At 39.4% G+C, this 18,408-nt stretch overlaps 1 protein-coding gene across 1 annotated transcript in view; it reads left to right on the forward strand.

Moving 5' to 3' along the window:
• Window positions 1-1,489: 1,489 nt before the first annotated feature.
• LOC114648998 (solute carrier family 2, facilitated glucose transporter member 4-like) overlaps window positions 1,490-18,408 on the forward strand; it is a 109,656-nt gene continuing 92,737 nt past the window's right edge. The window contains exon 1 of the mRNA XM_028798389.2: window positions 1,490-1,769. Coding sequence (XP_028654222.2) covers window positions 1,737-1,769 — 33 coding nt within the window. The 5' untranslated portion in view covers window positions 1,490-1,736. The remainder of the gene's footprint in view (window positions 1,770-18,408) is intronic.

Here is an 18,408-nt window from a genome sequence, read left to right on the forward strand (position 1 = left end):
CTTGAATATGCCCTACACAGGAAAAGCAAGTAGTGCATGAGATTATGAGTGATATAAAGACAGAGAGAGGCTGAGATATGCAATGCCAAAACTTACATTATACTTGATAGCCATCAGAACCCAGAATGCCATGTCAAATAATAAAAAATAAGACAGCTTGATACCACAGCAATCTGTTTTGAAAAAAAAAAGAGTTTGAGAAGGAGAAAGAGAGGGAAACATTTAAAAACATTATTTTAGAAGGTAGTTGTTTTCAGAATATAAGGTAGTTTCAGCTGTTAAGGAAAACTAGAAAAGAAATTTTAAAAATTAAAACACATCAAGAGGTTTATAATTTCGTCTCTGGGCTCTTTTGTCCAGCTGCCAATAAACTTTACCTGTTGCTCATTATCAAAAGACTTACAAACCATTTGTTAACAACAACATTCTGCTCCATATGTAAAGCATTAGAGAATGATTTTGTTTTCCACAGGGATTTCTTACTTTTCTATGAAATGATACGTAAGTTGTTGTCAACAAAATGCAAATTCGTTATCCAGGATGGCCGATAAGGCGTTTCAAGTAAAAGTTCAGTTAATCAGTATATTTCAACGTCATGCTTTTGAATAACCATATACAATAAATGCAGAGAAAGCCAGAAGATGGTCATAACTGACTGCGTAAGTTGGTTTCATGGCGACCCTGAACAGGATTAAAAGCGGGCTTTGAAAATGTTTTTGGTATCTTATGATGTGGAATGTGCGGTGACGGACGAATTGCCAGTGTATGTCTGTTGGCCTGTGTCTCAATTACATCAAAGTTGTTGTCACTTATGGACAGTCTGAAATTCTTTAACAGATAATTTATATCTGATAGATATCTCTTGCGTTAGGGAATCAGCAAACAGCAGTTTTGAAAGATGCCTAGCACGCTGTATGTGGCGGCAGAATTTTACCGTTACTGTAATGTCATATTCTTCGTATGTTTCAGCATAGAAGTGTGATATATGATATCAGCAATTAATACTGACTAATTCGGTTTTTTTTCCACACGCTTTTATTCCGACAACCCGAATTTAGCTCTACTGCTGCAGCTGCCCTACCTAAACCGTGGAACGACCGTGCGCTTGTGGGTAACGGTGGACTAATTATCTCAAGGTTAACGGCAAAGGAGATAAAGATTTACGGGAGCAACCGAAAGAAGAAGATTCGTCTGTCGCCTTTATTCAACGCGACTCACAATAAAGAAGGCTGCTTTGACAAGAATATTTCTTTGAAAAACAAAAACGTATATATTTTCATACATCTTGATTACGGGGTTCCAGTAGCCCCCTGGACCATGGGCTGGTGGGTTTTAGCCTGTGCGAAAGTCTTGTGCATGCTGTCTATTACTTTTAAGTGCAGTCGTTCCTCTGAAAAAAAAAGGTTTCGCAGGCCACTACATTTCGGGAGCTGCCTTACCAGCCTTGACGTAGTACCTCCCTCTACTTATTTCTCCGCCCCCAGCATGGCAATAATTTGGAAGGTCAACTGAACTTCCATGCTGACATGTTGTACTGCTGTCTTTCGAGAGAGCTCAGTAGCTGGGACATGGTGACTGGTAAGGGTGACCGAATACAAGACCAAAAAGTCTCAAATAACAAGCAGCACGACGAGAAACAGAATTTTTTACTTTTGTAAGTTATCAACCAAACCGTGTATCTGGAAGTTAATTGAGCAGCTGCCCTTCTGCACAAGAAACGAGGAAAAGGCATTCTCATGTCGGCAAGGTTTCATCAGATTGGAGGAGAGGTACGTTGTGGGTTTAGTTCGTTTCATTCTTGATTTCTTACAAGACGCAATAACAAGGAAAATGATACTGCTGCCAGGGAAAGCACATAAAAGGTTATATATATTAACGGTATCGAGAGCTTTCTTTCTTTCTTAGGTATTAAATGTAAAGTTAATGAAACAGATAACTTATTTACTCACGCGACGTAGTGTCCCGTTGAAATAAGCTCTGTACAGAGTTCAAATGTTCTCCCCGTGTGTGAGGTGCTTTCTCGCCTTTGCCGAAGGTGGAGACTTTTCATTGTGTGGAACTCAACATGCGTTCCGAGTAAGACTGCACTGCAATGGATTGATGCCTAATTCAGGAAGGATTCCTGCTAACTTTGCTTCTTTTGTTAGACGCGATTTACAAAACATGAGGCATGTGTCCAAGCTTGGAAGGAACTGTTCAAGTTCAGCTACAAAGTCAATTTGTTACAGATGTGCAGAATACACAATAGTGTATTATTAATTATATGCGGATTTCAGTTTCATTATTCAGCCACAGAGCACCTCAATGCCTTGCATAAAACGAGATAAACATGTTCAGTGTTATAAACTAACATAATTGTGCACAGCTGTGTTTTTAAGTTATGCGTTGCATTGTTTAAAAATATCAAGGTGACTGCTGATTCAATTCGTCATACTGGTCTTGATTTTTAATTTTCCTGCTCACTGTTCAAAAATTAACATAATTAGGCTATTTCCACCTTTTGTATATACACAACGATTTGAAATAGTTGAGTGTGGGGATCTATTCTAATATTGTGTTGCAGTCCTGTATGTGAATAGTGGTAGCAAAAAGTATCAACTGTCTCCATTTGGTGCAGAAATACAGTGCTAACAGATCAGAAACAATAATACGGATTTCCTCATGTTTCTAAGGGTTTTTTCAACAGATTCTCTATCCTCCCACACTGAGGAGACATAGTATTCAGACAGGATGATGTCACTTAAAGTCGTTGAGTATATGTGTAAATTTGCTTTTTGATGGGTTAGCTCCTCTATCTTTTGGTGCCCTCAGTTATCAGAGTAACTTCCAACTCTTTACAATTCAAAGCTGGATATGCATTTTTAGTGTTTGCCAAATATTATACTACAAAAATCACCAGTTTTCACTCTATTACCAGCAGTGTAAGGTGTAATAAGGTGTTTTAAGGTGTAATATTGGCAAGAAGTATATATAGGCTGTGTTTCCCCTCTATCCCGAATAGGATTTATGTTAAAATCATTTTAAGATAATTTATTTAGAAAATACAAGAATAAACACTTTGAAGCATAATCATCCTAACTGTTAATGCCCTTAGGGGTTGTTGTACACGGTGTGGAGAGGACAACTGGTCATATAGGATTACAGACATTTTCACATGATGCAGAACAGGAGTCAGGCAATAGAACCTCCTAGCAGATGCACTGGCAAAGGGCACTTGTGTGACTGTATCAGGATACTTGAACCATTACCACACAGGGTGAATGTATTCTTGTTTGTGAAGGGAGCCCCACAATATCTGGAAGTAGATATATGAAGTAAACCAATAATTATATACACTTATGTGAACATGTTGTTTGGGTTGGCTGTTCAGCTTTTCCCGTGCACATATGGAAACCTGTTGCTATTTTCTTGTGGTCACAATGTTAAAGTTTTGACCTTGAACAGTCAGTTTCCCTTGTTGTTTGTACCAGTGAAGAACAGCAAGCAGTGATCTGGATTTTATGGGCTAAAGGTGTACCAGGGGACAAAATCCTCATTGGTTTGTTACAGACTTGCTTGTCTTTGGTAGTGGGCGTGGATGGGTGTCCTGCACCTTATTCCTGCTTAACAATTGTCAGATCATTTTTTAATTTCTTAGACCATTTATAAAACACTGTCTCCTTATTGTGAAGAAAGGCTTCTATGGATTTTGTGCCTGGTACACCTTCAAAGTGGACTGCTTTTCTTTCATCAGGTCTGAGGAAGAAAGTGGAGACCATGCAGGTCGTTTGTGTTGATCTGTAGTAATTCCGCTGCTGTGCATTTGATGGGGTCTTCTACCCAGTCTATATTTGAAATTGGAGTGAGGAAGTGAGTGATTGGCAAGGGTTCAGTTGGTCTGAGGAAGAGAGACCAGAGTGTGTAAAGGTGTGTGAATGGGAGTAAGTTACCACCATGTGTTATAGGTAGGCTATTTGGACACTTATGTTTATTTTTCTTCTCTTTTTGTACTTTGCTCCTTATTATCCTATTCTTATAATATTAGATAGATTGATCTTATTTTGGTTCAGAATTGGCCAATAAGGTTCAGAAGAGTTTTGGTCAATGTTGACAGTGTGTCCTACAGGGAACATGTGTTTTACGCAGTAATTGTATATCACAACTACAAAGTTCAAACACTGGTCAGGTTATTTTTTTGGGAGTTTGTATATGCTACCCACACGTAAGTCAGTGTAAGCCAGGGATTTCGGCCTTCCTCTAAATTTCCAAAGATGTACAGTACATGTGAAGTTTACATCTGTGTTTTATTTAGAGTGCTTCTGGGATAGGATCAGTGTTCCTGAAATTAATTGGGTTTAGTCAAATGGATGTTAAGTACTTGATCTAGGATTGTTATAGAGAGAACAATGCATGTTCTCCCCATGTTGACTGGGTTTCTAGATTCTATTCACATTTTAAAATAGTTGTATCAAAGAGCATAGGATTTATGTTGTTCCAGGAACCATATCAAAGTTGTCATTCCAGGACAGTTTACCTTCAACCTGCTAGACTAAAGGCTTTGAGATGCTTAAAAGACTTTAGCCCAGGTTTTCTTCCTTTCTTTTTACTCACACACTTCATTTTTGAAACTTAGCATTCAATAGAATTCTATTAACATTCTCCTTTGCCTGAGAGAAACTCAGGAATCATTGAGAGTAGGTCTCCAGCACAGCACATTACAAAAGGAGAAGCCTGAAGGAGAAAGAGTTCAAGAGATGAGACAGCTAGGGAATGGACCATTAAGAGCACTGCTGTGCTCTCTTTTAAAGGTTTCAGTCATTGTTATAAGTCTGGAATTGTTACTGATGTGGGTTTATGCAAAGCACAGATTGTTGTTTGTTTTTGTTTTTTTGGCAGAATATTCTGCAAAAGCTGCCTGGTCAGGAATGTATTGCCCAGGAGGTAAACAGTTGGACGGTGTGCTGTACTGCATGTCAGTGACAGGCAAACCAGGCAGAATAATTGCCATCCTGGTCACAGACCAGTCAAATTTAAAGTTCGTTTCTGACCTCATGAAGCAAGGACTGCACTAATAGGTAGACAAAATCTCTTACTCTAAGGGAAGAAACAGTTTTTATTTGTCATTCATAAAAACACACAGAAAATCTTTGAAGGAAAAAGTTTGTCATCATTTACAATAGGTAAAATTGTGTGCCTGTGTTTATATCCTTTATGACGTCAGAGGTAATGTTTAAGCTGTTTGGTGTAATGTGTATGGATGTCCTGGAACACCATCCTTCCAGGAAAAACAGAAACTTGACAGTATCGGGTCCAGTATTTAAAAACATGCAGCTTTAGGTTTACAACAGACTCCGATAATTAATAAATGCTTAACAGTTTGGTTGTGAGAGTTCTTGGCATCCCATCTAGGTTTGGTCATTTTCCTTGTCCTTTTGCTGCTAACAGAAATCTGTGCCACACAGGTGTTATGATCTATTTGCAACCAGAAGGTTTCTGATGCAGTCGTAACCTGTCTGGGCTGCATTTGTAAATTATATACTGTATTTAGACAACTAAACTATTGCACTGAACATGTTTAAAACATCTTGAGATGTAATGTACTATAGAAAGGTACAATATTGTGAATAAGGCGCTATATACGCGCCCGACCCGGCACAGATTCACACTGAGGCACGTGTAAAAGTTCAAAGACTTTTTATTTTTCTTCACCTGTGGGGCACGACTTCCCCGTGAACCCAACAGGCACGACACAGTCCCAAAAGCACTTCAGTACAACACAAACAAACCAAAAACCCTTCTTCAGGCACCACCACTCCACCCAGGCAACCTCATCCTCTTTCCACCCGACTCTGGCCGCTGAGTGGTGGTCGCTGGCTCCCTTTTATCAGGCACCCGGAAGTGCTCCAGGTGGTTGATTAGCGACATCCGGCTTCAATTCCGGGTAAGGTGAAACCAGTGCCCAAAAGGGGCCAGCCGCTCCTGTTGTAGCACCACCTGGCGGCGCCTGCGGAACCCCACAGAGCTTTACAGAACTCCAATCAACATGAAGCCCTGGGGGAGTCTGAGGCACCGCTACAACCCAGGGAGGCTGCCATCTAGCATCCAGGGGGATATACTGGGCTTCCCATCCTTGTCTCCCTGGCAGATGTGGTGAAGGGGCGTCCTGGCCAGGCATCACTAATATAAAATAACATTTGTAGTGCTGGGCGGTATACCGGTTCATACCGAAAACCGTTTTTTATTTTTGTTATGATATGGATTTTTCTTATACCGCAATACCGGTTTAAATTGCCTAAACGACGTTCGGAACGTGGCACAGTGGGAAACTGTTCAAGTGGGGACCGCTAAACAGAGGAGTTGCACGGGGGCTCTTTTTCACTGCTACACCACTAAATAGATGTGGTAGTGTAGGTATTGCGTGGTGAAAATGGACAGAGAACATTCCGAAACTGAAGCTGTAGCTGACGATAAAGTTGAACATGATGACACAAGAACTTTTGCCGAAAAAAAGGAGTCATGTCCGTTGCCTGGAGATGCTTTGGTTTTAAAAGGTCAAATGTGTAAATATTGTTTCTATACTACTGGATAATACTGCAAGCCAAGATGTACTTGTTTTATTTGTTTTCAATACAGTGTAATGTACTGTGTAATAGTGTGATGACATGTTGACTTTATACTCGACATTTCCACTTTAATCTCGACTCTTATGACGAGAATAAAGTCGACATGTTGACTTTATTCTCGTACTTTGTCATTAAAGTAGAACATTGTAAACTAAACTTCATCGTAAAATGAATATTTAATTTACTAGATTTTCTCAAACCCCGTCATAAGTTATATAGCACATTAAATGCTTTGTGTTAAGTGTTCCCCGAGCTTCTTAAACTGACTTCCTCTGCACTTAGAGGAGGCACTGGCAGCGATCGCCGCACAGAATACATTCACTTCATGATATTCCTGCTCTCTGAACATTTAGAATGCTAAGATAAATACTTGCTTTAATGCATTTCACCATGAAAATGATATCATGTATTAATCATGTGGGGGCACGGCGGCGTGGAGGTTGCACTGCTGCCTCTCAGCAAGGTGTCTCGGGTGTACCCTTCTTTGAATTTGCATGTTTTTCTGGTGGGTTTACTCAGCGTGCTTCAGTTTCCTTTCAAAGTCATGTAGGATGTGGGATTTTGTTATGCTATATTGACCCTGCTAGTGTATGTTTTGCTTGTATTCATCCTGCGATGTGCTGGCGACTCATTCAGGGATGGGCACAACCCTGAATGGATGGCATAATTAAACATGTATAACGAAGATATTTTTAAAGTTCTGAACACTCTGTGGGCTAAGTTTATAACTAGTTTTAATTTCACAAAGACATTTATCGTGTGGTGATTGGTTATGTGGAGAAAGAAAAAGGAAGGATAGGAATTGGGGTTTTGGTACGTCAGAGACGGCACGTGTGCATTAAAGAATGCCTGCTCAGAAGATCATCCATTGAATTCTGTGTTCGTGTCTCCGACCACCAGATCACAAACCCAACATTTACACAGTATTTAAGTTAAACCTGTGTGATACCCATTCATACATCCAGTTTTTTTGGAGCCTCGTCACACCTGCTATAAAGTTCTCTACACTGAACATACACCTGGGGACCCCTTACTGCGAGGGAGCAGCACTACTGCCACACTACCATGCATGTTTAATACCTGCTTTAATGCATTTCATCATGAAAATGATATCAAGTATTTATCTTAGCATTCTAAATTTTCAGAGAGCAGGAATATCATACAGTGAATGTATTCTGTGCGGTGACCGCTGTCTCCTTAGTGCGGAGGAAGTCAGTTTAAGAAGCGTAGTGATTAACAACTGGGTCTGGGAACACTTAACACAAAGCATTTAATGTGCTGCATTAACTTATGACGAGGTTTGAGAAAATCTAGTAAATTAAACAATGATTTTAGGATGAAGTTTAGTTTACGACATTCTACTTTAATTATAAACTGAGAATAAAGTGGAAATGTCGACTTTAATCTCGACGTATAGTTTGTTTTTTTTTTTCTTCTCTGTGGCCCTAATATAATTCCGTAGGGCTATACCACAAATAGCATTATCAATGCAAGTTGCAGTTTTATTATTTATGCATATAGCTTAGCTTGAAGCAAGGTCCATATTAATGCAGTTTGCCTAAATGATGGTTCAGTTGGTAAAGATGTCATCACCAAGATTGCACTTGTTTTGTTTTATTTTAATTTGGTGAATACTGTGTAATGCACCTGGGCTTGAAGCCTTGAAGTAATAGTGCAACTATCAGTAATAATACAATTATTTATTTTATTGTTTATTATTTATTAGTTTAAATATTATGCAGTTTAATGATGGTAAAGTTGTTTAAAAAGTCACTTTAACGTGTCAGTGGACAGAAATTGTTAACATTAACAGAAAGTGTAGTTGTTTTACAAAAAATATTTACTATTTATTCCTTTTCTAAGGCATGTTCAGTGCAATACAACTTTTGGATATTTTACTAAGTCTAAGTGCCTCTTTGGATGGTTGAAAATATGTTGTCAAAATTAGTTTAAGTTTTTGCAAAATTTGTTCAATAAAAAGGTTCTATATTTTGACTGCATCTGTCATGCAATGTGATTCCTTCTCTTCATAAGTGCCACTCCCCTGAAAACTATCACTTTATGGGGCAATGCAAACCTGTATTAATACTTTTGTGCACATTAAAATGTTTTTTTTTGTACAATGTACAATGATCATGACAGTGGAATAGGTTATTCTTAGCGAGTCTACTGCAGTAATTGCAGTGGAAAATGTGGTTAACATCCACTCATGCATGGGAAAACAATACAGTCGAATACCGTGAAACCGGTCGTAAGTTTGAAAAATACCGTGATATAGAATTTTGGTCATACTGCCCAGCACTAGATATACCTGTACTGAAAAAGTACCAAAAAATTATTTTAAATAGTACAATACTAGCATTTTGTTAATTTCTAATTAATTTAACCTTTGAGCGTATATATAAATGTAAATGTGCTTGAGACTCTGTGGGTCCCATTTCTCCTTGCATGGATTTTTGGGATGCAGCAAGGCAGGGAGTTGCACATTTGTGTGGTGGAGCTGAGAAGAGCGCAATTGTGTGACTGAGCTATGAGACCACAGGCAAGGAGTTATCCGTTATTTGTTTCGGCAACATTTTACTGTTCCAAAAGCTGGTATTGATACCTATGTCAAGTATTTCTTACCAATCCAACACTAGTCCCTCGTTAGTCTTTGTCCCAGTTGCATCTACTGAAAAACATTGCTGCTTGGCCTCTGACTAGCTCCAGAAATAGGCAAAACATTTTTTTTTGTTGGCTCCTCTTCATTGGCTTCCAGTTATTTATAAGATTGATATTAAAATGTCGTTGTTTATTTGAAAAGCTCCTCATTTATTGGCTCCCTCATATATCATTGATCATTTTTGCCCTTACTCCACCTTTAGGTTACTCAGGATCTTTGAATGTTCTTTTATTAACTGTGCCACAATCATGACTAAAGTGCAAAAGTGATTGTTCCAATGTGATAGTGAGTCCTAGCCCTTGAAATAGTTTGCTCCTTAATATTAGATATACATTAAGAGTTGATGTTTTTAAATCATATTTAAAAATTCATTTTTATTCAGTTGCTTGTTAGCCTTTGCAAGTGTGCAGATTTATGTTTGTGTGTACTTTAATTTTGTTCAGCACTTTCATCAACAGTAGTTGTGTTAAAAGTGCTTTACAGTAATCCCTCGCTACTTCGCGGATTCACGACTTCGCGGATTTTATATGTAAGCATATCTAAATATATAACGCTGATTTTTCACTGCTTCGCGGGTTTCTGCGGACAATGGGTCTTTTTACTTGCTTCCTCAGTTGGTTTGCCCAGTTGATTTCATACAAGAGATGCTATTGGCGGATGGCTGAGAAGCTACCCAATCAGAGCACGTAGTTAAGTTCCTGTGTGCTGCTGATTGGCTCAGCGACGGAGTGTTGCATTAACCAGGAAGTCTCATCTCACTCATGCAGCATTAACGTGCTACTGCACAGAAGATGCAAATGATTGCAGAAAAGGTAAAAGTTTTGGATATGTTGAAGGAAGGGAACAGCTACGCCGCTGGAGGACACCATTACAGCATAAATGAGTCCACGATTCTTTTTATTTAAAAAGGAGGAAAAGCATATAAGATCTACAGCCGCAGTGTCCTTTAGGCAGGGTGCAAAACGAGTTGCAAGTGGACGTGATAAGGCAGTAGTCTGGATGGAATCTGCTTTAGGAATCTTTGCAACAAGGTCGACGACGTCATGACTGCCTACAAGTTGCTACGTGTACTTCGCTATACAGTAAGTGTAAACTTATCTACCGATTTCATATTGCTTAGCAGTTGTCCTTGTTATTAATAGAGTAAATGGTGGGTTGTAAACAATACAGGGAGGGTTTAAAAACATCCAAATACACGTTAAATAATTAAATAAATATGGTGTCTCTACTTCGTGGAAATTCAGTTATCGCGGTCGGCCTTGGAACCTATCTCCCACGATAAGTGAGGGATTACTGTATAAGTAAAGTTGAATTGACTTAACATCCCTGACTTTACAGTGGCATCCCATGAGTAAGTGTGACCTGCAATAGACTGGTACACCATCTAAGATTGGCCACTGACTTGCATGTAATGCTTCTAGGATAGTCTGTGGCACTGGAGTGCTTTAGTAAACAAATCTTAATAATAATAATAAATTACATTTATATAGCGCTTTTCTCACTACTCAAAGCGCTCTCCACACAGGGAGGACCCGGGAAGCGAACCCACAATCTTCCACAGTCTCCTTACTGCAAAGCAACAACACTACCACTGTGCCGATATCTTGTTTTTTTATGTCAGAATAAAAGACTAACTGTCGTCTTACCCCATCTTAATTGTTGAGTGTCTCACAGAGTGAAGGTATCATATCAGGGTGAAGTGTAGAAGAACCACAATTCTAGATTGTACAATAGTAGAAAATGAAAATCTATTTGCTTGGCTTAATACTAAATATTACTTAGGGTGATGCAACTTTCAATTCACTTTCTTTTAAAGGGTCATACATTTAAGGTTGAAACCAAGGAAGCATTTCTTTAGAGGAATGCTAATGAATATTAGAAAGAAACAACAATATCATGTTAATGAAGTGGTAACTCTGACAACTTTTAAGAAATATCTGGATGAGACATTGAAATCATAGGGTAACTTAGTTATTGATTTGCTTGATGGATTAAGTGGTGACTTCTTTTTCCAATGGTTTCTTACATTATGTTCACTGTGTCCAGCATGCTGAAACACAAGCAGCTACTGTACAAGAGTGCTAAGTGAATTGGGAACCTGGACACCGTAGGAGTTAAATTATTCTGTTTTCCTGAGAGGGCAGGTGGAGTCTGGCAGCAATGGCATTTCCTACAAGATATTAAAGGTTTAGTTTATGTTATTGTGGGTTTGTTCATAACTTACTCTTAGTTTTCTTTTCATTACTTGTCAAAAGTGTCTTACTTTTAATATGAACATTTTGGTATGAGGGCGGCACGGTGGCGCAGTGGGTAGCGCTGCTGCCTCGCAGTTGGGTGATCTGGGGACCTGGGTTCGCTTCCCGGGTCCTCCCTGCATGGAGTTTGCATGTTCTCCCCGTGTCTGCGTGGGTTTCCTCCGGGCGCTCCGGTTTCCTCCCACAGTCCAAAGACATGCAGGTTAGGTGGATTGGTGATTCTAAATTGGCCCTAGTGTGTGCTTGGTGTATGGGTGTGTTTGTGTGTGTCCTGCGGTGGGTTGGCACCCTGCCCAGGATTGTTTCCTGCCTTGTGCCCTGTGTTGGCTGGGATTGGCTCCAGCAGACCCCCGTGACCCTGTGTTCGAATTCAGCGGGTTGGAAAATGGATGGATGGATGGATTTTGGTATGATGTGACCATTCTCTGAATTTTGGTTTCAAGTGTCACAAATGACAAACCTGTGCCTGTATTTATCAAGCATCTCAAAATTACTCCTAGGAATTCACTAAATGTCTAAATAGGATATGAATTTATCTTACCACAGAATAGGACATAAGAAGTTGATACGAAGCATCTTTCACCCACTTCAAGCAAAGACTAGGAGTTTATGTTTAAGAATGACTGACTAATGATGATACTAATGCTAAGGCTTCACCTTAAAGATCATAATAATAATATTCAGAGTAGCAGGATGAAAAGAAGAAGGCAAACATAAAAAGGAGGAATATTTCACTAAGCTGCACATGATTGTTGCCACTTCACAACATCAAAAATTAATACCGTAACAAGCAATGAGATGGAAAGACTGAGACTCGCACTCCGAATAAGAGTAAAGCCCGATAATAGTCCCATTTATTTAACAATAAATGAGCCATTGCTGTACATTTAGAAGAATCATCTTCCCACTTTTATGGCCATAGGAAACACCTTGTAAAATTAACAGTTAGCCATGGCTATTCTTGCTCTTTTTCTGAAGCTGCATTCATTCTTCTAGCAGTCCCGATCATCTTCCAGAGTTGCATGCCATCCAAATCCGCTTATATTTAAAGTAATATGCTGTCCATTACAATACAGTTTGCATCAATGACCACTTTTTGTGTTGATATTGTGAAATCTGTTGCAATTCACATATTCATACTCAGCCACACTGGGGGCAATGATCTTTATGTGCATGCCATCAATCATGCCAACAACTCCAGGAAAACCAGTGATTTGCATGAATGCAGCTTGCTTTAACTTTGCTTCACATGGAATGGTGGGGAAATGTATAAATCTGTATATAATCTCACACATAGTAAGGGCGTTCAAAGTTTGATGCAAAATTTGAGAAGTGTTTGGTAATGACATACCCAAATCATCTTTATTGCAAAGCTGCATTTTCCCATGGCACAAAATTATAACATTACTTTCATATTGACTGATAATGCATGACTTCTCTCCGTAGACAAAGTGATTAAGTGACATACACTGTTGTTATGAATATTATTCCATCTCTGTCTAATCGATATCTTTTATGAGTTCATTATTGTCCAATGTTTGCAAAACATTTTGCTTTTCCTGACATGTGCATGCCGATCTCTGCCTGAACACCATCTTCTTGCAGCTCACAAGTTCTATTAAATCCTGGTGAAGTTAGAAGTAGTTTCTTAAATTAGGAAAATTGATAAAATGTTTTATTCCTGCACCTAAGAGTGGGACCAAATTTGCATCACCCTGAGATTTTTGGGCCAGTATTCCTACTTCGATACACTTGATCAATATTGCACTGATATTTGAAAATGCAATCCCAAAATAGATTTCATATCAATAGAAAATTTGGGGCTTCAGGGCTTGTTCCTCTTTTAACTTTTCAATCAGTCTAACCTTTTGGGATGTGGCAGAAAACCAGAATATCCAGAGATATCCAGAGAATAACTCACGCTGGCATCGGGAGAATACTCCACAAAGACCATGGCTGGGAGGGACGTCAAACCCAAATCTTTGTATGTGTGAAGCAGCAATGCTAACCACTGTGCCCCCATGCACGGGTGCTCCATACAAACACTTTATGGTTTGCACAGTAACAAAGTTGCATAAGCTCATACTGACTTTTTGTAATTGTAAATCAAATCTTGTACACCAAATGTTTTGATCCTGATTCTATTAAAATTAATTTGCTCCCATTTTTATCAGTTCTCCTTTTATACTCTCTTCTCTGTTTGATTCCTTATAATTTCAGATAAGCTATTCTTTTATCTTATTACTTTGAGGCACTCTTGTCTACTTGTGGTGGTATGCCGCATGATAGTTATTACAAAGTATGAATTGATATTACAAAATATGAATGATAGCATGAGAGCTACAAATCGATGTAGTTTGGTGTTAGACTTGATACACGTTAGTGTTTGCTTGTTGATAACTCATGTGTGTCTTAACTCCATACATTTTAAATAGATTTAGTTGTGTAACGGTGTTTTCAAAATGCTTACCTAATGTAAAAACTGGACACATACTGAGTATAGGCACTGCTCACCTACATACATATTACATGTACATATTGTATTCTGATCCAATTTAACTTGTATCTATAAATTAAAGTTCTGTTTATAAGTGCAACAAGCTATATGCTAATCACTAAATAAGTATAACATGAAATAACAATCTCAAAACTTCTCAACAAATGTATAATCTGGTAATGGTGCCTGTTCCAACATTGTTGGGTTTAAGGCTGGAAGTAGCCCTGGACAGGATGCCAGTCCATCACAGCACACACTCTCTTCAATTTATAAATCCCATATAACCTAACCTCCACATCTTTAGGGGATGTGGGAAGAAATATTCATGCAGACATGAGAAGATCATGCAAAGACAAAGCCCAGGATGCTTGAGCACTAACCACTGTGCCACAATGCTACCTACAAATACAGTAAAAATGATTTAAAAAACAGAAAATGACATGCATTGTAAATACAAAACATAATTTAAAATATATAAATTAATAAATAATTATATATTATAATTAATATATATAAAATTAAAAAATAGAATATATATATATATACAGGGGCGGCACGGTGGCGCAGTGGGTAGCGCTGCTGCCTCGCAGTTGGGTGATCTGGGGACCTGGGTTCGCTTCCCGGGCCCTCCCTGCGTGGAGTTTGCATGTTCTCCCCGTGTCTGCGTGGGTTTCCTCCGGGCGCTCCGGTTTCCTCCCACAGTCCAAAGACATGCAGGTTAGGTGGATTGGCGATTCTAAATTGGCCCTAGTGTGTGCTTGGTGTGTGGGTGTGTTTGTGTGTGTCCTGCGGTGGGTTGGCACCCTGCCCAGGATTGTTTCCTGCCTTGTGCCCTGTGTTGGCTGGGATTGGCTCCAGCAAACCCCCGTGACCCTGTGTTTGGATTCAGCGGGTTGGAAAATGGATGGATGGATGGATGGATATATATACAGTATATATTTAATATAGATATATAATAAAATAAATATACAAAATATAAAATTAAAAAAATATATGTGTATGTGTGTTTTAAACTATCAAGTGCAAAATTTAAGTCCTTTATTACAATATCCTCAGCCACAGCACAAGGATTCTGCCAAGCATTATGTACATACTCTGCCAGTGTGATAGTGGAGCCATCATTATTAAAGAGAGCTTCCCCTATAGTGAATACTTTTTCTCTGACTAACCCTATAGGCCATTGGCTTTGAGATCTTTGGACTATGCAAATGCAGTATAAAAGTAGCCAGGTCTCTCTATGGCCAACTAAGACCAGATTTCACTTGTTATGAGTGGTCTTGGCTAGGGCTGGCCCTCCAACATAGAACTGAAGGAAATGTAGCCAGTTAACAGCCTGAAAAGCTCAAGCAAGAACAGTACGTGACCTTGCTTCTGTGTTGCTTGCTCAAACTAGACTAGCAGAGGAAATTCCTGTAATCTAATTACATTTTCTGAAAGCATATAATTGATAGCTCCAGCTAACTCTTATCACTGATGCGTAGCTTAGCTCTCCTCTCTGCATGTTGTTTTGCTTTTTCTATTGTCTGATGACAGAAAGGCACAGCTGAGTTTCGGATCTTGTTTCTTCAGACCTAGTCATTGTTAGCTTTTGCTATGCGGCATCAAATATAGCAGTCAGACGTGCTTCGTCATGAATGTTAACATTTCAATGGTATGATGATTTAGCACCTGTTTCTGGAGTGTGGAGTGACAGTATTTTACTTATTCACTTTGAAACTCACTATATTTACAAGTTTGCTGACACTTGTATCCTAAACAACTTAAAAATCACAGTGTCACAGAGGTCAAGGGTTTGCTTGCCTCCCATTCGGTATGGATGGTCCCTTACCCAGCAAGGAGGCCTTTATAATGCGAGGTTGGAGGGAAATTACCTTACAAGCCACTTGCTCCCCTAGATTGATGGCAACATTCCTCTGGCAGATTTCTCATGTACATGCCCTCAAGGCTGCATGGGAGTTGGAGTCCCTGTGGATGGCCTTGCTGGGAGTCTTGGGAACCACTGGATGAGTGATTACAGGAAGAAGGATTTCCTATTTTATGGTGGTTCCTCCTATGTGCTGTGTATTGGCACAAGTAATACTTCCAGATCTGGTACGAAAAAAAAAGCCACTCGGCCTCACCCAGGCGAGCTGGAGTTGGGTGTGGAGGAATGCAAAGCCTGCCAACGGAGGAGACGAGAATGAGGAGAAAAGGAGAAACTAAAATGAAAAGAATTGTATTCAGGTTATATGAGCCCTGTGAAGAAACCTTTGTTGTAGTATTACTTTAAAAATAAATTTTTATTTGAACCCAGGACTTGTGTCATTGTAGTTGTGTCTGGGATTTGGAGCTCTGCTATACCCTTACAGGCCAAGACAAGTAACTAGTTTTTGTGCTGCTTTCATGGGCTCAAACCAGAAACAAGCTTTCAGCACAAGACCATAGATATTAGGCCTTACTAACTCTTAATACAATATGATAAAATGCAGTCATCCATCCATACAATTCAAAGATTAACTATTCTAGTAGTGGGTCACAGGGATCTTATCTAGACAAAATAGGGTGCATGGCAGGAACAAACCCTAAATGGGACACCATTCTATCATGTTGCCTACTCACTCACAGCAGACCCACTTGAGTGTTACCTGGATCAGGATTTGAAAGAAGGACTATAGAGCTGAGAGACAGCTATGTTAAACATGATGTCAGCCAGCATTCAGGCCATTAATCTGTATTTTCTGTTGAATAATGAACGCCACCCTGAGACACTTTGCACTAGAGCATTGAGCAAATAAATGCCTCACTTGGAACTTGTGACCAAGTGATTTACATCCTGTTTAATTAGCCAATAAACTAAACTACCTGTCTAGCATTGGCAAAAGACTAAGAGCCATTTTACTTAAACAAATCCATGTTTACTAAGGGAGCAGTCTAAGCTGTCTAAAAAGCTGTCTAAAAATTCCTAGTCTTAATAGTCCCAGTGATAGAAAAAGTAGAACAGCTTCCAAGCGTACATAATTAAAGAGAGTCTTTCCAGAGCCACCATATTTTGGTTTGCAGCGGGGATGTGCATTTTTCCTCAAAGGTTAGCCATGTACGCTATAAAAGTATGCTTGCATTTTCACAACCAGTCAAGACCCTCGTGGCCAACTCAAATATCTCTCAGATCTCTTCACAAAGCTGCTGTGGAAATCCATGTGAGCTTTAGGAATGAAACAGGAGAAAGGACAATTTCAGGCAACTGAGCTGCTCTGGAGAGAAGGAGGAGACACTGTGATGTGTGAAAGCAGCTAAAATTAGAAACTAAATTTAGAGGCCCGTTGCCTAGCACCTGTATTTAGCATTTTGCTTCATGAGACTCGACATCAAAGGTACTATTGATTGAGCTGCTCATTTGTGCCACTATGAAGAGTACTGTATAAACAATAATTGAATATTATTATGCCGCATAGAAATAAAAGCTCTTCAAGACTGCAGTTGATATTTAAACTGCTATAAAAACATTTATTGGTTACACTGTGAAACACTTAGAGTTGTGGCTTACACTCTAAGGTGCTATGTAAAATAAGTGTTACCTAGTTAATGTTTATGTGAGGGTGGCATGGTGGTGCAATGAGTAGCGCTGCTGCCTCGCCGTTAGGAGACCTGGGTTTGCTTCCCGTGTCCTCCCTGCGTGGAGTTTGCATGTTCTCCCCATGTCTGCGTGGGTTTCCTCCCACAGTCCAAAGACATGCAGGTTAGGTGCATTGGCGATTCTAAATTGTCCCTAGTGTGTGCTTGGTGGGTGTGTGTGTGTGTGTGTGCGCGCCCTGCGTTGTGTTGGTGCTCTGCCCGGGGTTTGTTTCCTGCCTTGCGCCCTGTGTTGGCTGGGATTGGCTCCAGCAGACCCCCGTGACCCTCAAAGGTAGTTAGGATATAGCGGGTTGGATAATGGATGGATGGATGTTTATGTGATAGTGCTCTTTGTGAAGGGTGCTATGTATAAAATTGATTGATCCTGCTAGTAGGTACCTGACCCTTGATAACACATGTTTCTCAATATGCAGGGCCTGTAAAGGAAAAATCCACTTGGATTGTGTTTCCTTTTAAGGGGTAGAGTTAATAAGGCTGGACTATTGAAAGGATGCTCCTCGGATGATCAAAGATACTTTGAGATGGGGGAGACTGGGTATATAATATGCAATTACTGTATCTGATATAGCAGGTGACTTGTTTTCAAAACCTTTTTCATTTTTTATCATTTTTTTAAGAAGTGAAATGCAATAACAAAAAACAACCCAATCAAGTTAAATAACATGTCATTTAAAGACACTCCATGAAAATCAGCACTCTGCCTTAACATGCAAAACTAGAGAGCCCGTCAAAAATGGTACTTTATACAGGATACAACAACAAATAGGTTAAGGTGGCTAC

Source organism: Erpetoichthys calabaricus, chromosome 3, assembly GCF_900747795.2.
Source record: "Erpetoichthys calabaricus chromosome 3, fErpCal1.3, whole genome shotgun sequence".
Classification (NCBI taxonomy): domain Eukaryota; kingdom Metazoa; phylum Chordata; class Cladistia; order Polypteriformes; family Polypteridae; genus Erpetoichthys; species Erpetoichthys calabaricus.